The sequence below is a fragment of the Equus asinus genome, chromosome 13 (assembly GCF_041296235.1).
Source record: "Equus asinus isolate D_3611 breed Donkey chromosome 13, EquAss-T2T_v2, whole genome shotgun sequence".
Classification (NCBI taxonomy): domain Eukaryota; kingdom Metazoa; phylum Chordata; class Mammalia; order Perissodactyla; family Equidae; genus Equus; species Equus asinus.
Genome location: NC_091802.1, coordinates 36,687,713 through 36,709,090, shown reverse-complemented (window position 1 = coordinate 36,709,090; position 21,378 = coordinate 36,687,713). Strand labels below are relative to the sequence as shown.

Sequence of the window (21,378 nt, the reverse complement as noted above, 5' to 3'; positions counted from 1 at the left end):
CATTCCCTGGTCTTGTTCCCTTTGCCAGTGCCAAGAACAACCACAATGTCAACCTGTCTCCCCCTCAGTCACCTTCATTTCCTCTCTGAAATTCAGTCTCCCTAGGGAACCTTTCCAGACTCCCCCAAGAATGGAAGACTTCCCCACTGACTCCTTCCCCCACTTTCACACACTCTTCATTCTGGACAGCTTTTCCATGGACCCACTGTTTATACGTCCATGTAAAGAATCCAGGCCTGGTGGCTTGCGGACAGGGACTCTATGTCCATCCACACAACACCCACACCCATGTCATTATGTGTTACATAAAGGCTCCTCTTGAAGACAAGGATGAAGTGATCAATATAATACCCTCAATCTCCATCCTGTTCCTGCTCCCCTCAAAAAATTTAACAGAACCTCAAGTTGCTGGGAATACTTATTTATTTGGTCTATTAACACCAAAATCTGCAAAAAACAACTTCTAAACACAGGATAAGAAAACTTGAACATTAACATTCTTCAATTTTGTGTAAGCTCTGCAGTACGGAAAATATACAAACTTCAAACAGCTGCAAAAATAGTGTCTTTGGGAGAAAATAGAGTTTCTACATCGATACAAGAAAAATAGGCATTTTTCTAATCCAACCCAGTCCTGGGGCAGGTGGAGGGTGTCAAGTTGCCACTTGCCACCTGGAGGAATGCCAGCTCTCCCTCTCCCCTACTACCCACCTGGGGCCGGCAGGCTGGGCTGCTGCTTAAGACAATCTTAGTCAGGGTGAAAGCGAGATGAAAATGCCACTTGGGAAAACACTTGGTTCCCCCTCTGCCAGCAGCTGGATTGGTCAAGTGTTAGGGCCCTTTAGGGCTGCTTTGGTCAGCTCCTCCAATGAGAGGGAGGCATGTGGGTGAGGGCTGAGAGGACGGGGTTATCTATCTTCGGGTCTCCTATGCTGTGTCTGTGGAGGAGAGGGGAGGAAGTCTGTGGTGTCCCTTCTCCTTCCATCATGGTCAGCTTGCTCCATGACAAGGACAAGGGGCCCATATATAGTCCTTTGGACTCACACTCAGGAGTGGGGGACCCAAGATCTTCCTGGTGAGTTTTCCACCAAGTGAGAGAGGTGGCAAGAACACAGGTGTGACTTGTGAGCTGCCCAGCTGCTAGTGGAGAAGGCAGGTCCCCTCACATTTGGAGGGGCCAGTGTCCATCGGAAAGAGGCCCCGGGGCTTTGACACAATAAATGAAAGTGCTCGAAGGCCGAGAGGGAAGGACTCCTTCATCCCCCTCCTCAGGGGAGCTAGGGAGGGGCCTGCCACCAAGGCACTGGTCTCCACAGTAAAGTGGCGGGGGTGGTATCCTCAGACCACCAGGGAGCTCTGGAAAAGCACGGGCTCTTCTGATGGCGGGGTGCGCTGCCACGGCTCAAACGGCAGCGAGGAGGCCTTGGAGGCCTCTGGATCCTTCCGAGGTGGTGGCCTGGGGCTGGCAGGGGGCAGGGGGGACCCCGGGCTCGAGGGGCAGTTACGGAAAATGAAGCCCATGCTGGGGAAGAGGGGCTTCATCAAGCTCACGGGGCAGAAGGCCGAGCCGGTCGGGTTGAAGTGGACTTTGTTCTTGTCGGGACAGGAAGTCAGGAAGGCCAAGTCAGGACCTGGGGACCTGGAGGATGGAGAGAGAGACATAGACATACATGTGTACACACACACACGGAAACAGCCAGTGAGAAGGGATGAGAGATGTCATGGCATCAGGGAGTAGGGAGCTGGGTCTTTGTTCAAACAGGATGGTAACTTGAGCAAAAAACGAAAGGCTACTGAGCAACAACCAGTCTTGAGGCCCCTCAGCTCCCCATTTGTTAGAAATATTGCTAAACAACAGGAAATCTACTTTAGCTAGGAACAGGAGGGATTGATGTTAGACAGGAAGGAGAACTTTCTGACAATGTGATTCTAGAAGAGGAAACCAAGGGATCTTTTCATTTGAGAGATTTCATCAGTGAACAGTGTTTGGGGGCAGACCACTTACCTGAAAGCAGAGACTCAGGCAAAGACTTTCTAAGACTTTTTATGGCCTAAAGCTGGGTTTCTCAGCCTCAGCACTATTGACATTTTGGGTTGGATAATTCTTGGCTGTGGGGGGCTGTCCTGTGTATCCTAGGATGTTTAGCAGCATCCCTGGTCCCTACCCACTAGATGCCAGTAGCACCGACACTAGCCCCACCCCCCCAACCCTACTTAAGTTGTGACAACCAAAAATGTCTCCTGACATTGCCAAATGTCCCCTGGTGGGAAGAATTATCCCCCATTGAAATCTACTGGCCTAAAGAATCTCATTCTTGAGCATATTTGAAAGGTGTGATTTTCAAAACCCTCGCTGAGAGGAAAGGATAGCAATCATTGTGAGAAAGGCAGCCAGAGCTTATCAGGAGATCACGGTTCTAACTTACCATGTGCTCTTGGCCTGACCTGTCTCACCTTTATCGTGGACAGACTCATCCTTGACTTTCTGATCATGTAGGGGAAATGACAGGAGGTTAAGTCAGAGAGTTCTAAAGTAAGGAACATTTTGATAAAAAAAGATGAGGAGTGTCTGGCACACTTTGAGGGTGAAACAGCCCTGAGAAGTGCTGGTTGTGAGGATTCCAGGTGAGAAGACAAATGTGCAGGAAGACGGGGAAGCTGTTACCAGTGGTTCCCACCAATGACCTTTCTTTAAACTTTTGCTTGAAGTATAATATATATACAGAAAATATATATACTTAGTGTATAGCTTGATAAGTTGATAGCCATTTTAACTGTAGCATTCTAATAATTCCAAACCCAGGAAGAAGAGCAAGGCATGAGGATGAGGGCAGAGGCTGGCACAGAGTGAGAAATATAAAGAAGTGAAGGCCTGGGGTGCCAGAGGACTCCAGTGGCAGGTGTGCCCTGACTGAAAAGGGTTTAAAGAATCCCACTTTGGGGCCAGCCCAGTGGCCTAGGGGTTAAGTTTGCATGCTCCACTTCAGTGGCCTGGGGTTTGTAGGTTTGGATCCCCGGCACGGACCTACACATCGTTCATCAAGCCATGCTGTGGCGGCATCCCACAAACAAAATAGAGGAAGAATGGCACAGATGTTAGCTCAGTGACAATCTTCCTCAAGCAAAAAAGAGAAAGATTGGCAACAGATGTTAGTTCTCAGCCAATCTTCCTCACCAAAAAACAAAACAAAACAAAATAATTTAAAAAAATAAAAAAGAATCCCACTTTATGGAGGGATGGAGAATGCATGGGAGAGGGAATGCTCTCAGTGTGTGCATGCACACATGAGGAAGGTGACCCAGAGGGGATCATAGAACGCTCGAAGGACATGAGGGCAACCAGCATGACCCTGAACAGCTTGATTCCCTCCCTGAGAAATCCAGACCATCTTACAGGGTGGGCAGCTAGGAAGAGGAAAATGTGACAGAAGAACCACTAAACACAAGAACTTCCCAAGAGGAAAGTTCATACAATGAACAGATCCCAATGAGCCGAGAATTTCTACCCTAGGAAATCTTAGAAAGTAACTGACAGATCACCATCACTCTTAAGGGTTAACATGGGGGCAGGCAGCTAGAAGAGATGGTTTCAGACCTCCTCTGGCATTATGAGTCTACAAAAGAATCAAGACAAGCAACAGCCTGATTTCCACAAGCAATTCCAGATTGTAATGACTCAACCACAACGTGGACTGGGGAGGGGTACAAGAGCCCGGAGTCTGCTTAGGCTACAAAGTCTGGCCTCTCCCCCCAACTCCATCCCAGACGACCCAGCGTACTTGGAGATGCTCGGTGGCTATGGTTTTCCCCCGAACTCCCTCTCTGGGTATATATGTACCACCTGCTACTACCCTGGGTGGACTTCTCCCTCATCTGAGATACAAAAGGAGCCATCGAGGCCCAAAACCCTGTCCTAGCTAACTCTCCATGCACACACATGACTAAACTTCTTGACTGCCATCGAAACCACAACTTCCACGGTGGCTCTGCCCCCATGAATATTAAGTGGCAGGGGGAATGAAAGGAGTTCTTAGCAGGGTGCCTGCTAAGAGGGGCTGTGTGGGCACTGGGAAAGGTTGGCTCTCGAGTCTCACTGCTAATGGGAGGGAACTGTAGCAAAGAAATCCACAGAAGAATGACTTCTGAATTGTCCAATCTGGTTTGGGAATATTCCAGAGTCCTTACTTGCAAGGACTGGAAATTTCTGTCCAGGGGTTCATGACACTTGAGCCACTGCAGCTGCAGGCTGAAGACTTGACTCAGAAGCAACCAGAAAGCTGCTCAGGCTCCCTCTGCCACTCTAGTGGGGACGAGGCCCTTCTAGTCTTTGCCTGAAGAGAACTAGTGTGTTCTCTCTCTCTGATTATGGTCTAGCAAATTTTCACACCTTCCTGGGGGATGGAAAAAAATAGAAGAAACAAAGGGTTTAGGTTTCAAATCTCTTTCCTTTCCAGCTCTTGCTGCGTTTGTGGCTGGCATGTGGGCAGAGAGCAGGTTTCTATGGAGATAATGATAAGCAAAGATTTAAGTGCTCAGAGTAGGTAATGTCAACAAGTTTGATCATGGAAAAACTGCAATACCGATAATCTGAAGTTGACACCATCTCTAGGACGAGAGAGAGTCCGAGACTGAAGAAGGGCCTGTCAGGTGGGACAACACGGGCTAACCACCCATCCTCGTCCCTCCCTGACATGCCCCATCCCTCTGATGTACTCACGTGGCCTCTTCAAACACACGCACTCTCTCACAGCCTTCTGGGGGCTCCCGTTTGAAGACGTAGCTGTGATTGGGCCGAGGGGAGGCGGCAAAGACAAGGACTGGAGATGGGCTGCCATCTTCAGGGACGGCTGGGTGGCCTGGAGAGGAGGCTGCAGAGAGAGCAAGGCTGAGTCCAGTGGGGCTGAAGGAAGGTGTCTGCTTTCCTCAGGGCAGGCCTTGGTGTGAAGGGGAGAGACTGGGAGACACAGTAGGGTGGGGGGCAGCGGTTATGCTAATCCAGGTTGTCTGTATATACTCTACCTTAAAAAAATCTTTGAAACAGCTCACAAAAATACATATGCTCTTATACAGGATAAAAAAGTACAGTTGAATTGATGGGAAAATCAGGTCTAATACCAATGCTATCTTCCCAGGAGGTCGACTGTGATTGGAACTCCCAGTCTCAAACTGAAAGGAGTCTTAACTTCTGTCTCTCTCTGCCTTCTTCCAAGACTGCACCGCCCTGCCTGCCAACATACCACAGCTTCTTCCTTTCCACAGTCTTGAAAATCTATCCCTTCTTCCAGGAAGAGCTCTTGTACTGACTCAGAGAAGCAATCTTTACTCAACCCCACTTGTGGGATAAAATTCCTCTTGCTTTCCACACAGCGAATACATTTTGCCTAGGTTGCAAATATTGACTTTATCTGTATTTATCTCACATTTATTCCTTGTTACTCCATGCTCTATTTGCCTCTGTGTATTGTTAGATCACGCCCTGGACCAGCCTACCTCACGGCAATGCAGGCAACAGCGCTAGAGAATGGAAGGATCATTGTTACGCGGAGGGAGGGCTGTATCTCGCCCTCTCAGTGAAGCAGGCAGGGCACCGGACAAAGTGGAGATTTGGAGTCAGAAAGCTTGGATTTCCATCTGGGTCAAACCCTGTGACCCTGAGCCAGAGACCACATTCTCTTCTTTTATGTCATTCACAACACCTCAATAGGTACTGCTGGTAAAGGGTACCGCAAACACCTGAACAGACTCACAGGCTTTCACTTCGGCATGCTGAACCTCCACCAAAAATGGGATGGGAGGGATTGCTTCTTTGGATTACAGAAAGGATTAAATAAAAGTATAGGTGCAGAGACTTTATATAAATTGTAAGTAAGAATCTATATTGAGGACCATTATTATTACTAGCACGATGTACAGAATAAAGATGACTCCTAAAGATATTGTAGTTGATTAGTAGATAAAAATGCCAGGCCTGAAACTGATCAGAGGCGGAAAAGGGAATGGAGACCCCCATCCCCTGTGTCGGCCCTGCCGCCTCGGCCTCCTCCGCTTACTCACCTTTGTCGTTGGGGATGGCTGCCAGCTCCTCCACTGCACCCCGGTGTTCCTCACGGCCACTCTGGCCAGAAGGCTGGGGGGATGCTAGGGGCATGGAGGGAGAGCTGCCAATGTTGCCAGGCTCCAGGAGGAGGAGGGGGTGATCACAGCTGCCGCTCTGAGGGGGAGCTGGGGCACGGTGCCCATCAGGGACATCCAGGATCTGCCAGGGAAGAGGGTGGGTCACGATGCTCAGGCCTGTCCCTTCAGGCTGGCAGAGCTGCAGTGACCCTTAGGGTCTGCCGCATGCTGTTGTTCTTGTCCTCGATTCATAACATACAGTGACACAGGACACCATTGTCTCAAGTCTCTGATTTTCTCGACCACCCCCCAATCTAAGAAAAACCCCTCCTATTTTTCCCATAGCACTTCGTTCTTCTCCCTCATAGCACCTGCAGCCCAACTTATGATTACATATTTATTTTATGGTTCCACCAATGTGTCACCCCCACCAGGCTGTAAGCCTCATGAGAGCAGGGACCTTCTGAACACAAAGATGAATAACACAGCGGCTCTGTAACCACGGTAGGCCCCTGCAGGACAAGTAAGCAGATTAGTATCAGGACTAAATACCCCCTCCCGCTTTGTAACATTCAATGATACTTGTACTCACAGCTCACCAAGTTGTATGCATGTGATTGGATGGGTATAAAATCCTACATATATGCAAATTAAAAATCAACTAGGAAGTAAATCATAAACTGAGGAGTGTGACTGCTAGAATTATATTACTACTGCCCAACTGGCATTTCCCAATTGCACTGTGTCAGTATAAAAATGTGCCTGAGGCGGCAGAAAAGGTAGCAAATAATTCTGCCTGGCAGTGGGGCGGGGAGAGGGCTACACAGGAGACTGGGCATGAAGGATGAAGGCGTGTCACCAGGTGGAGATGGAGGAAAAGGAAGTGGTAACAAGGCAAGGGGGTCGCTTGACCTGAGGCACAGGTGGGTGAGGGTGATGGCACCAAGAACGCCAGGAACAGTGAGCTGGTGCTGAGCTAAAGAGTGAGGCCTCACCCAGTGCTCCCAGCTGGGGACCTTCTCTTTCTACTCACCACCGCAAAGCCCTCCCCAGTTACACCCACCCAGCTCTGCTGTTCTGGTGGTTAATAATTCAAGTCTAAGAAGCTTAATTTGGGTTCCCTCCAGAAGGTGGAGTGTGCATGTTGCTCTGTGGAAGTAGCCACAGCCTGTGAGCCTCAGAGAACAAGAGTCTCATCTCCCCACGTCCAGATTCAGCAAGATGCTGCCGTCAGCATCCAGGACGCGGCCCCCACTCACCCGCAGAAGCTCCTCCTCCCCCTGCTCCTTCACAAACACCTCCTCCAGCTCTTGGTTGAGCCCTTCCAGGCTCCGGTGCAAGCAGGGGCTGAGTCGCAGGACAGGGGACCCTGAGGGGAAGCTGGGAGGGGATGCCTGAGGAGGAGGCAAACAAAGCGATCATTAAGCCCCCATACAGTTATCAGTTCTGACCAGGGGGTGACAGTCATGTCTGCACAGCAGAACCAAGAGAGGAAAGGAGGAGTTGGGGACAGTCACAGATTGCAACAGGTTCATTCAGGGGGGCTTTCTCTAGCAGTTAGGGCTTTGAGAGGTCGAGAGTGTGTTTTATTATCTCAGGAGCATCACTGCCTCTACTGTCGAGGGTGCTGGGCTGGAGGAGAGAGAAATTCAGAGCAGCAAGAAGCCCTTCCACTGTTACTTGGCAAGTCCAAGGTTGCACTAAGACTTCATCTGGCACCCTCATGACCATATGCAATGTGGTGGGGCTCAGTAGCTATTGACTTGAGAGGGATCTGCCCACAGCGGGGGGCCTGCCCTGGAGGATGACAGAGGGAGGAGGAGGGGAAAACATACCCTCAGTGCTCCCCGCACAGCATGGTCCCCTTGGAGTGGGGAGCCCCGCTCCTTCTCTCTCCCACTGCGGCTCAGCTTCGTCCTCTGTAGCTGTTGCTTCAACTTGGTAATCTGGTAGCCCAGAGAGGGAGAGAGGAGAGGCAGGTGAAGCAAAGCAAAACTGTACTGGGTCCCTCCTCCCTGAGGGGTGGCTCCTGCCAGAGGCCATGACAATACATCAAAGGGGGATGGAAGTTAATCTTCCATCTCACAACACTTCAGTGGTGTTCAGGACTACAAGGATAGGTTCATTGGGCAAGCTGGATACCTTCTTAACTAGAGGATTTGATTTTTTTTTAAATTACCATGTGTTCCATAGATGGATCAGTTTCCAAAAAATTAAAAATAACGCTGAAACCATTTTTGTCTCTCACAGATTCCAAAGGCATGGAATACTATTCTATTAATAGAAATGGGAAATGGTGTTTTTTAATTCACTCCTCAAAGTACATTCACAGCTATCTCAAAGGCCCTGAGACAGGAAGGATGGAAGGATTTCCCCCCATTTTCAAGCAGACAGCATTGAGCAAGGAGCAGGTGCTCAAGAAGGAATATCAGGTTTTGTCCTGATCCATATCCTCTAACAGTTATGAATTATCAGCAACAATTCTGATATTATCCCTGTCACATTTGTAATGCTGCACCTACTTGCCCTCGGCTAGGAAATGCTCAGGAGATGCAGAGCTACTGAAATATGGGCCTAAATTAAATGGAATTCAGAGAGCAGACCTGCTACCCACAGCCATGCAATTTATGATGACGGCCATGAAGAAAGTGCTTTTGATTTGCTGCTGGGGATCATTCATGCCATGACTCCATGCTTAGTGTCAATAACTTGCTTGCTCTGATGATTACAAACTTTGAACACTTTGTATTTCCCAGAGCCTTAAACTTGTACAGCATTCACTTCAAATTTTTTCTCTCCTTGCAACCAAGAAGGCAGAAGCTACTCCCCTTCTAAACAGGTTGAGCTGGGCTTCTCAGGGGCTGCCACAAGGCATGGCAGGTGGAGCTGGTTTGGGAGCCCTGGAATTCCAATTTCTGGCTTTCTCTACTCAACCTCAACAAGAGGAGCCCTCCTGAGAGAGAGGGAGAGCCAGGAAAAAGTGCTTGGGAAAGTATAACTGTTTCTTTCTTCTTTGAAACATAAGGCTGGATGAACAGTTAAGCATGAGGTGGGGGCTTCCAATTCCCAGGAACTCACTCTGTCTTTCTCCAGTCTCTGAACTGCTTCTCTGGATCCAGCCTCAAAGTAAAGTGAGAACGTTGGCAGCTCCCACCCTCTGCTTGGCTGCTGGAGGGCACCAGCAGGGGCTGGCCAAGCTCCTAAGGCCTGGCCACCAGGAGGCTGGGAGGCAGCTATGAGGAGCCATCTCATTAGGAAAAGGCAAATTAAACTGGAAATGTGAGTTCACTCTGGAGCAGACACATCCACGGTGCTGGGCTAGACCAAGAGGCAGCTGCCCTGGCCAGGGAGTCAGAGGGGCAGTTACCTCTTTTCGGTGGTCTGTGCTGCCCCAGGATGCTGAGCGCTTGTGTGTACAGGAGCTGGCTCGCTCACCTTCAAGCTCTTGCCAGGACAGGGGGGTCTGCAGGGAGAGAAACCCAGTGAGGCAGGGCAGCTTCTCAGGCAGGCTCTGGGGAAGCAGGCACACCATTTCCTGGGCAGAGCTGGTAGCTCTTTGAAGCCTTCTCTCTTATCTGCTCATCAGCTTCCTGAACACTGCCAGCCTCTGTCATCTTTTCAGGCTTCTCCACCTGCACTGCCTCTTTACCAACCCACTTCCTCCAGGAAACCTTCCCCGATGAGCCAATAAGGTCAACCTGCTCTTTACTCTCATGACTTTTACATGTGGATTATGGCCCCAGCTATTCCAGGTGTGCCCAGCAGTGAGGACAAGTATTACCCCGCCCCACCCCAACCAGCTCCAAGAGAGCACAGACTCAGGGAACCACTGGCACCCTCAACTCTCTCACTCTCTATGTGGCCAGCATAGGCCCAGGTTCCTGGGAGCCTAAGGGAAGTGAGTTACTAGACCGGACTCTGTGAAGGAATCATGAATTGGTCAAGTAGGAAAAAGGTCAGCATGGATCCCCGCCTCCCATCCTTGACCGAAGCAGGAGCCTTCTGTGGAGTGTGGTGCCTTGAGCTAGTTCTGCGAGTTTTCCCTGTAGACAGAGTAAGCAGTGGGGGCCCCGAAGTCCTCCTGAACATGCAAGCAGGCGGGGGGCATTTTCAGGGACAAGGGAGCCAGAGTGCTGAACTCAGCCCTGACTCCTGACCCCTCTTGGCTTTACCATGGCTCCTTCTCCTGGGCCCTGCTCTGCCCCCCGCGAGAACAGGGCTCTCAGTCTGCCTGCTGTCCTCCCTCCCCCGCTGCACAGAAGACTGAGGGCCCAAGATGGAGGCACAGGGAGTTGTGGACCCACTTCCTGAGTCCCCACCCAAGGGAGGAAGCTGTTGGCTCAAAGCGTGAGGCAGAGGAGGACAAGATCCCTCCCTACCACCAACATCCCTACTTCCATTCCAAGGGAGGGGCCCAAGGGGGAGCGCTCCAGTGGAACCAGTTCCTCTCTAACTTCTTTGCACAAGCTGCCAAAACCATGAGGGCCTGGGAACCGTCTCCTCCAGCAGATCTGCTGACCTCCCCCGAGGTTGTTGCAAACAGAAAAGGGGGAGGATAAGAGGGAAAAAAACCAACAACTCACCACCCAACAGCTGTTAAGAAGAGCTCGGTGGGGCAGTCTGAGGGGGACTGTGGGAGCAGACTGCCTGGGCGACAGCTGCAGTGGAGAGGGGCCACAGGGGGCTGGCTCTGCCTGGCTCTTCCTTCTCCCAGCTGCCCACCCATCAGGACCTTTACTGGGCTGTGCAACACAGCCAGGGTGGGACGATGCCCTAACTTCCTTTCCTGATACTAGCACCATAAGGGAGACATCCGGAGAGCCATTCCGCCCCAGTTCTCTCCTTTAGGAAAAGGGCCCACAGCACATCCTTCAGGCCGTACCCCAAAGCCCTTGACGTGAAGCTGGTCTGACAGCACATGGCAACCAAGCAGCTGGTTTACTTCCAAATGCCCACATCTCTCTAAACCAGAGTATTGGCAGACAGAGGCTCAGAAAAGGCTGCTGCACAGACCGAGAAGTGAGAAGGAAGTCCATCTCTCCGGTGGCCCCTGCGCCGGCTGGCACACAAATGCTCCTCCCCTCCCAGGGCTCCAAAGCCAACCCTATAGAGTGACAGCTCTGCTAATCAAAGCTCTGGGTCCCACGCAAGGCTGTCATCCCTGGAAAGGTGGCAGAGACTCTAGAGGAGGGGTGAGAGAGGATAAAGTGAGGGTGCCCACGGCGCCTCCTCCAGGAAGGTTCTGTACTCACAAGTGGGTGGTGAGAGGTAGGAAAAAGCAGCCACATTCAGGCTGCCACCGGTTCTAACATCTCCCGCAAACTCTTCAACTCCTTTCTTTCTTCTGAGATATGGGAGGGGGTGGAAGGAGAAGTGTAGGCTAGCACCGGAGTTTAGAAGGGATGTGAAAATTCGGGGCAGCTAGGATCACCTCCTTTCTCATTCCACTTTACCCCACTGCTCTCTGCTCAGCGACATTGTCCAGTAACCTCTGCCTCCTCTGTGTCAGCTGTGCTGCTAAGGCCATCGCTTTGCCTGAACCCCCACCCCTGGTGGTAGATATCACCCTCTTACCCTCCATTCCATGGGCTCTCCACACTTGGCTCTCTGTCCTCCCCAGGCAAACTGAGCTCCCTCTCCTTTTTCTTACTTTGCCCCTTGACCTGTAAGCCTGGTCTCCCCATCTAGGACGGCCTGCCAACTCTTCCCAGCATCCCCATCAGCAAGCCTTTCCTAACTTGTCCACCTTATGCTGACTGCTCCTTTGCTCTGGGTCTCCTCTGTTCAGATGGGTTTAGAGTAAGCATCATTCATACATTCAACAAACAGTTACCAATGCAAACTGTGTGTCAGTCAGGTACTGTTCCAGGTGCTGGGGACACATAAAGGCACAAAACAACAAAAGTCCTCGTCCTCTTTGAGTTTACATTCTAGATGGGGGCACAGTTTAAACAGTGATAAGTTCTAAGGGAAAAATACAGCAAAGGGGCTAGGAATGCTGGGTGGGGAAACAGGATTTTAAATGTCAGGAAAGTCCTCACTGAAAAGATAACATCTAAAGAAAAACCAGAGATGATGGAGGGAGCCATGTGGACATCTGAGGTAAGAGTGGTCGGGACGGAGGTAACAGTAAGTGCAAAGGCCCTGAAGCAGAATGATGAGGCCAGTGTGGCTGGAGCAGAGTGAGCAAGGGGCAGAGTAGCAGGAGATGAGGTCAGTAGGGTGACAGATTGAAAAATGGCTCCCACAGATATCAGGCCCTAATTCCTGGAACCTGTGAATGTTACCTTATATGGTAAAGTTTTTGCAGATGTGGTTAATTTAAGGATCTTGAGATGGGAAAATTACTCTGGATTATCCTGGTGGGCCCTAAATGCCATTACAAGTGTCCTCATGAGAGAGACACACAGGGAGATTAAACACTCTCAGAAGAAGATAAGATGATGTGACCACAGAGGCATAGATTGGAGCGACGTGGCCAGGAGCCAAGGAATGCTGGCAGCCACCAGAAGCTGGAAGATGCAAGGAATGACCTCCCAGAGAGAGCGCCTCCAGAGAGAGTGTAGGCCTGCCAACACCTTGATCTTGGCCTAGTGGAATGGAATTTGGACTTCTGGAATGACAAGAGAATAAATTTCTGCTGTTTCAAGCCACTAAGTGTGAGGTAATTTGTTACAGCAGCCTCAAGAACCTAATACAGTAGGTTATCCTGTGTTTGAGGCATTCACATGCTGGCTTTGAGTTTCCCGAAGGTGGGCATGTGCACAGGTGTGGGCTTCGGCCCCTCCAACTGAACTGGGAGCATCAAGAGTGGGGACGATGTGCTGCCCCTTATTTCCAGGGCCCCAGATGTCTGGGCCAAGGTCTCCTGGAGCACAGAAAGGCCACAGCTAAGGAAGACTACCCTTCAAAGAGTGACCCTTTATGGCACAATAGGGGTCAAGCTATGCTGTGACTGCACCATAAGTGGTCCTTCCAGATGATCCTTCAGAAGTAGGGTAGAGCCAGCTTGAGCTCAGCAGACCAAAAAAAGTCGTGGTTGTCAAAGGGACGCACACACTGGAACAGATTTATTTTAACACCCTGGCCCGGAGGGAACAGCTGGGGGAGAACAGGGCTACTTACTAGCCATGAGTGGAATCAGCCGACTGTGCAGATGATGCTCATGTTATGCAAAACTGAATGAGGCCTAGCCCAAGGAAGCCTGGCCTGGGATTCGGAGATCCCAAAGCAACATGTGGAAGGATAACTGGGCGTGGGGGTGGGGGACAGCTCTCTAAAGAGCAGCCCGATATAACAACACGACAGGGGAGGGATGGAGCGGAAAACCCTCCAAACTGGAACCTGTTTCTCTGTGGACAACTCAACTAAGTTTCTGTCTGGACTCTGAGGCAAGAAGAGTCCTGGCCGTGCTGTCTCCAGTGACCTTGGCAGAGCCTGGCTGGCTCCTGGGAACATAACCCAGCATACCTGTGTGGAGGTGCAGAGCAGCGTGGTGTCTGGCCTGGTATGGGTGGTCAGTTACTGTGTGTTGAACTGAAATTCAGCAGGGAATCAGTGCCCTGGGTCTCTGGCCAGACGAAGAGGCAGGAAAGCCTCTGAGGATGGTCTGCCCACTAACTCAGAGAACTCTGGTTGCAGGTGGCCAAGGCCACCATCTCTGGCCCTACAGTTACTACGCAACCCTCAGATTTTCCATCATGGACCCATTGGCAAATAGTCTGTGCTGTTGTCAAACCATATGCTGAACAACTGACCCTGCTTGCTGGTCTGGAAAATAGGCGCAGTGCCCAGGCCCCCACACCCACAAAGGAAGGCCCGTGATAGGCAGCTGAATTGTGGATCATCACTAAATCCTGAGGCACTGGCTTGGGAAAAGGAGGAGGACAGTACACAGGTAAGGAGGGAAAAGCCACAGAAAGAGAAGTCTCCCCAAAGCATGCCACCTCCGCCTCTGGCCTGCAAGACACTCCGTGAGGTTTGTCATTTTTTTTCCCCAAAGAGTAAGTCAGGCCTACCATCGAGGCTTCCTCACCACACCTGGAGGATACAGAGAAAACAGGGCTGGGGAGGAGCAGACAGGGAGGCCAGGCAGAGCAGGTACCAAGGGTCCCATCTGTCTGCAGAATGAGAATATCAGTGGGGAACTTTGCTCAAACAGTCATCCCAGCTGTGGTGAGGCCACTTCCTCCCTCTAGAAGAGTGCAAGAAGACTCAAATGCTTTGCACAGCAAGAGAGAGGGGTGACCACAACCACTAGCATGTGCTGCCATCACCCGCCCTGGCCCAGGCCCAGCCGCCAGCAGGGGCTAGCCCAAAGCCCGCGGTGCCCGGCTCTGGTTTACCAGCTGACCTGGGGGAAGGGTGGTCCAGAGAAGGGAAAACGTACTCAGGTTGACCTGGAGAATCCTGACAAAGTCCTCCAGGACACAAAGAAACCTCCTCCAGATGATGGTGACCCCACACAGAAGCCTTCCTAGTTCTCCCTGGCTGGCTGCTCTGTGTCCAGCTCCCATTGCAGCCAAGCTCTTCCTGTGCTCACCAAGCTGATCTCTGGGAGACCTGGTCATCCCTCTCCCATTTCTCATCCTGGCTCAGAACATGCTGCAGCTCCAAAGCACCCCTGCTTCCCCGATGACCATCTTCACACCTCCTCCTGCTTCCTAGAACTACCTGTTTCCCAAGTAAGATCCATCCACCTGTCTTCCTCCCTGCCCCAAACCACTGGGTAACCCAGCTCTCTCTGTCAGACTTTAAATTGCCCAGGGGCTACCGGTGCTATCCTTTGTGCCTGCCTAAGAGCTTAAAACACAGCTAAGCCCAGGGAGGGAATACTGGGACTGTTGGCAACCTGCTATGTTCGAGAAGCGAGAGCTTTTAACCCCATGTTTTGTCTTGTGAGAAGTCTTGAGGATGCAGCATGCCTCGCTATCTAAATGGCAGGTGTTCTGTGTCTGCTGCCCAGGTCTGAAACTTGCTCGGAATGGGCAGGGCCCTCGCTGGCTCTAGGGGCTTCAGAGAGGGGAGCTGCTCAGCCTAAACCATCACGATGGCTGCGGCCCTCACTGCAAGGCATGCCCCCGGGAATGCCAGGGCCGACATAGCTCCAAACACATGCTCTGGCTGCTGGCTCAGGTGTGGGGGTGGGGGACAAGTAGGAGAGCAGACGTGAGGGCCTGCCGGATACGGTGGATGTGCGACACTGGTGTGGCTAGAAGAGAAAGGGCTGAAGGTGAGGGCAGCGGTGGGAACAGCCCCCCTCGAGCTCAAAGGAATTAGGGACAGGTTCTGGGATCAATCTGTTTTTAACAACTTAGAAGCCTTCGGCACACCCTGCCTCCCTACCTTCCTCTATCTTCTCCACACTCCCTCGTATGTCCCCAGTCAAACCTCTCCCTCACGTCCAGGTCTTTCTGGCTGATACCCCTGTGCTCAGGAGGAAAGGAACACCAGCTACTTAGGGAGATGTCTTCATGGTGTAATACCAGTGTTGAAGAAGGTGGGTTGTGCCAGGCCAGGGGGCTTAAGTAGGAATTTGAATGGAGCCCAAAACCTAGAAGCAGAAAATTCCCAGAAGGCCAGGAACGACACTGGGGCAGAGCGCATGTTTTGGTTTGGATGCCTACGTTGATCAGAGTTCTCCCACCTCCTGACTGCAGCCACAATATTGACAGGTTGCTAAGAGTTCCTCGAGGGCTGGAGCCCATCCCGGGGAGAGAGGAAAGCTGCACAGCTCGGCCTTGCCAGACCCATGGAGGCGCATCGCTGACCTCTGTCTTGCTGTGGCAAGAAGCCCAGACTTGTTATATAAAAGATCTGGCCTGCAGCTGGAGCCTGAGCACAAACACACAGCCTGGAGCCCATGCCTCTAAATCCGGCCGGGGACCATCTGAGGCCAACCCGGCTGTGAGTTGACAGAGAATGCTATCTGAGGGATGAGATGGAGGCTTCCTCGAAGGCTGGTAGCAGGAAATGGCAGAGACGGGGATAGGTGGGCTACACAGAAGCCTGCAGTCTGACAAAGGGGGATGTAGTCGTGAGCTTACACGCTCGAAGCAACCTCAAGTCCTGCTCCTCCAGGAAGCCCTCCTTGACTAGACACAGTATTTGGACTAAACACTCCTCTCAAAAGAGAAAGGGGTGCGTGCTCCAGGGCTGTGAGGGAAAGCATAATTTATCCTAATTGCCCTTTTCAAAGGATATAGGGAACACCAGTGCCCAGGGCTCCCAGGAAGCTGACCTACTCTGTCTGCTCCCTGGAGTTGTTTTCCCCCCACATTCTGTTCATAGAGCTACAGCAGGCCATCGAGTTTAAGTGCAGCACACTCTTGTTGGTTCAAGGTGGGGTATTCCCAGGAGAATCCTCCTCCTCTAAGCTGTGCCAGACTTTGGCCCCTTCTCATCCCTTGGCTGTCTGTTTACTGGCCTTCATGGAACTGGCATCCAGACTAGCAGAGGCCAAATCATGTTCTCATTTCCTTCTTCTTCACTTGAACATGCCAAGAACAGTACTGGGCATTCAAACATTCACTAATAACATTTGAAAATGGATCTCATTAAAAAAAATATATCAAAGACAGGGACCGACATGGTGCTCTCAGAGGAGGAGGCAGGGGGAAGTGAGCACACAAAACACTTTCCCACTTGGCCGTCACCCTGTCTGTGAGCAGGCAGAGCGGGCGCACGCCCCCCCAGCTCGCAGAGGAAGAGCTGTCTTGCCCAGCACCCCCGGGACGCCACTCTGCCTCCCAGCCTGTGTTCTTCCCAGCCTGTTTCCTCTTTCCTGAGAACAACTCGTTTTTTCTGAAGTTGAATAGGAATGGGTTCAAACTACATCAAAAAAGAGAAGATCCGACTCCTAACAACTTCACTGCTAAGAATGCTGAAGTCCCAAATCAGATTAAGAAGTATCTTTGTGTAATTTCACATATGAGATGACTTCTTGCTCAGGCTAACACTATCTTATTCAAAAAATGACAAATGAACTGAATGGTCTATGAAGAGTTCTCCCAAGTCCAGGATTCTTAATGAAAAGATTGTTGTGAAGAAAAATCCTGAAGGAGGGGACCTGGGCTCCACAGGACTCGATCACAGGACTGGCTAGGGATCAACTCTCCATTATCTGAGAACTTTCCACTCCTATTGCTCCAGTGAGATCTACTCAGGCTTAACACACTTTTAGGGCCCCTCTTGCAGTTGTCTGGGGAATGCAAACTCAATTGAACGTTGGGCTCAGTTTAATTTTAGCAAGGTAAGTCTCATTTTTTAAAACCTAGAATAAATTCCAAAGTCAACTCTTGCTTACCCACACATGAATCCTCAAAGCCAACTGAAAAACCCCGATTAACTTCTCTCTTCCAACAGTCAGGTGGAATGCAAACTCATGTTCGTGTAAGTTTACAAAGAAAACCAAGCTGGTAAACATTAGATGATGAAAAGTTACATGGTGAACACGTACAGCCCAAACCCAGGACAAGTCATTTCAATGACCGAGAGTTGGTACGTAGATCAAAGGCCTCCTCAGCCAGCCCTCCCCGCCATCCTTATCCCTTATCCCATTAGGAGAGAGCTTCCTTACCTGGGTGGCCTTGTCATTGGTACAGCAGGTGAAGGCCCCATCAACATCTCGTGGCCACTGGCCCAGAAGGTAGGAGCTGAGGATGGTGTCCAGGGAGAATGTACGCCGGACCTGGGGTGGCTGAGGCCTACACACTGACTTTTCTGGGGCCACGGAACACGGGACACTGGCTGGAAGAGAGCACAGCCCGCACACCTTGACATCAGCATGGAGGAAGGAGACGTGGTAACCAACCTTCTCTCTTCTAGGAAGCCTCGCCTGACTGCCACGTCTTCACTCATATCCACCTCCCTCCTAAAAGAATTTGAAGTGGCCCATAAAGCACATACAGTCTGACGAGCGCTTTCCTGACTTAACCAGCTGGCCTCTATCACTGGAAACAATTTACGCCATTTTACTTTGGATTGGGATTACTTTATACACGTTCTCTATCTTTTTCCTGTTCTTAATGGACTATGAACTGTGAATTCCTAGGTCTCCACACTGAGTTTCCCGAGAGCAGGTCTGTTTCCTATCATTAAAGAGGGAACTCTAAGTGGATAAAACCCAAGTTTTCTTCCATCTTTTATCTCCTGTCCTTCTTCCTCCTTCCAGCACCCACTATAGGATCCCTACACACTGCACACATTCAACCCAGTCAACTGAAAGCCTCTTCATATTTCCTTCAAGAGTAGTTAACTTCAGGGAGCCAAGATGACTGAGACAGAGAGCACAATCCAACTACTTTTGACTACCCAGGACTGAGGAATCCAGTTTAGGAAAATATCCAAGTCTTTTGGTTCTCTCCTCTGTCTCTGACTTCTGACTACATGGGACAAAAATAAAGCAATTATAAATCTAACCCCTTTACTTTTTTCTTGGTTAAAGCTTTCTGGGAGGAGGTAAGAGTTGAAACTGTTGATAAAATGTAAGGGTTCTGGAATCATCTGTAAGTTTCAATCATCTGGGTTGACCATGTTTTCTACGGCCACTTTCAGAACACTCTACTCTCTCAAGATCTACAAGCCTCTTTCCTTTAAACACAGCAAAATGCTTTCACGTCTGTACCAAGCCCTTGATAATTCATGTGTGCATTAAGCACAGCAAAGGAACTGGGGATTGTAGGTATAAATAAACTTGAAGAGATTTATATTAAAGAGACACTAACAAGTTGGCAGTCCCTCAAAAAGTTAAACATAGAATTACCACACCATCCAGCAATTCTGCTTCCAGGTATATACCCAAGAGAACTGAAAGCAGGGTCTCAAAGAGCTATTTGTACACCCGTGTTCACAGCAGCATTATTCACAATAGCCAAAAGGTGGAAGAAACTCAAGTGCCCATTGACAGATGAATGCATAAACAGAATGTGGCATACACGTGCAATGCGATGCTGGTCTAAAAAGGAATGAAGTTCTGATAACGTGGTACAATATGGATGAAACTTCAAAACATTATCTAAGCAAGATAAAACAGACACAAAAGGACAAATATTGTATGATTCCACTTATAGGAGGTACCTACAATAGGCAAATTCGTAGGAACATAAAGTAGAAGAGAGGTTACCAGGGGCTTAGGGAGAGAAGGAAGTGGGGAGTTATTGTTTAATGGGCACGCAGTTTCTGCTTGGGATGATGAAAATGTTCTGGAAACGGAGAGGGGTGATGGCTGCACAACATTGTGAACGTACTTAATGTCACTGAATTGTAACCTTAAAATGGTTAAATAATTTTTATTTTAAAAATTAATAAATAAAAAATAAAATTAATAAAATAAGTAAATTTTGCTATGTGTGTTTTACCACAATAAAAAAAGAGACACTAACAACACTATCTACATTCTCCAAATCCATTCAAGTATTTACATACATTTTGACATACTTGTAATCAATACAAAATGTACTACATTAAGTTCTGCTTTGTTCTACCCATTTCATACACCCATTTCCAAGCATCAACAGTCTACATATTTGTCATTTTTAATGACTAAAAATATTGCACCAGGTTGATATGCAGCAGTTTGCTTAGCTACTCCCACATCATTGGACATTTGAGGGGTCTTCCCCCTCCCAATTTGGATACCCTAAATGTTATTGCATGGACAACTTTTAGTCTCAGTTTTTATCTAATTCCTGGTATATTTCTAAGTTATCTCCCTCAGCTATCATATAATATGTGTTCATTTAAAACAAATTAAAAATGACATAATTAGGGGCCGGCCCCATGGCTGAGTGGTTAAGTTTGCGTGCTCTGCTTCGGCGGCCCAGGGTTTCACCGGTTCAGATCCTGGGCGTGGACATGGCACCACTTGTCAGGCCATGCTGAGGCAGTGTCCCACATGCCACAACTAGAAGGGCCCATAATTAAAAATATACAACTATGTACCAGGGGGCTTTGGGGAGGAAAAAGGTAAAATAAAATATTTTTTAAAAAATGACAATTATAAAAGTACTAAGTGTGAGTTGTGGAAAAGAAATACATAAACAAAAAGAAAAAAACCCTCAACTCTCAATATCCACAGATAATCATTGAAGATACTATGAGATATATATCCTTATCAGTCTTACCGTCTGCATGTCTATGTGTGTGTGTATGCTTTAAAATACAAATTGGGATCATATTGTACATATCATTTCACAAGGTGTTTTAACATTATGACATAAACACTTTTCCAAATCAATATATATTGAACTACAAGACCTCTTTTAAATGATCTTAACACTTCTGTTAAAACTCTTCAAAGGCTCCCTTTCAAAGATGGTCGTCAAAGGCCTCATGTTCCGGTCCTGCTTACCTTTATATTTCACTCCTCTTCAAGGTCTCTATGTCCTGGACAAACCACACTACACGCCACTTCCCACCCATGTCCCGGGCCTTCCCTCCTCTGAGTGATGTGTCCAGGGTTGAAATCTGAGTCTCTGACTCCACAGAGTCTCCTGGATCCTCTGGAAGGAAAGTCTCAGAATTCTCTGATTTTACCCAACACTTTGTACTCTTAAAGTACTTACCACCCTCTCTCTTGTCATTACGGGCATTTGCAATTTCTAGATAATAAACAACCTGAGGCCAAGGACTGTCTCTAACTTGTCTTTGTACCCCCTGCAATGCCTAAAGCATAGGGCTGGTGATTGGGAGGTGCCTAAGTATTTGAACAAAATCAAAGAACTGTTACTACAAGGATAGACCTGCTCCAATCATACCATGGATTCTAAGCTCGTCTACTTTGCACATCCAGGCTCTTCCTGCTCCCCACAAGTAAAGCCCTCAGAGCTGTTTGTCTCTTTTTCTGAGGCTCAGGAAGGCCCAACCTCTTTCTTTCCCTCCCTGTACCTTGTCGCCCAGTAAATTGGTGATAGACATGCCGGGTTCAAGCCCCAATTTCATCTCCTATATGATCTTTTCAACTATTCATTTTCCTATCCTGGGTTTAAGATCAAAGGAGGCAACTGGATATTTCTGGGAGCTTCTGACTCACACCAACAGCCAGGTCAGACATCAAAATGCTGTCCTGGGGCCCTCAAACTGTCTGTAAGAGCCCACCGATGAGGCAGGGGCCCTGGAAAGTAAGTTTACAACATTACATGACAGAGAAGTAAAGATGCAGGTGGAAACTAGACAAGCAAGAGATTGGCTTAAAGGCTAGAATGCAATGCTCCTAAGGCTGCGTCCTAACAGTGTGAAGGACAAGGGCTATGTCTCCAGGGCTGA

The 21,378-nt window shown here is 49.4% G+C and overlaps 1 protein-coding gene across 1 annotated transcript in view; it reads right to left on the bottom strand.

Annotated features, from left to right (window-relative positions):
* Positions 1-405: 405 nt before the first annotated feature.
* Positions 406-21,378, bottom strand: part of FAM117A (family with sequence similarity 117 member A) — a 41,559-nt gene continuing 20,586 nt past the window's right edge. Inside the window, exons 2-8 of the mRNA XM_044745821.2 lie at positions 17,693-17,862; positions 9,482-9,577; positions 7,950-8,060; positions 7,374-7,508; positions 6,055-6,256; positions 4,718-4,868; positions 406-1,639 (exon numbers count right to left, since the gene is read on the bottom strand). Of these exons, the coding sequence (XP_044601756.1) occupies positions 1,339-1,639; positions 4,718-4,868; positions 6,055-6,256; positions 7,374-7,508; positions 7,950-8,060; positions 9,482-9,577; positions 17,693-17,862 (1,166 nt within the window). The 3' untranslated portion in view covers positions 406-1,338. The remainder of the gene's footprint in view (positions 1,640-4,717; positions 4,869-6,054; positions 6,257-7,373; positions 7,509-7,949; positions 8,061-9,481; positions 9,578-17,692; positions 17,863-21,378) is intronic.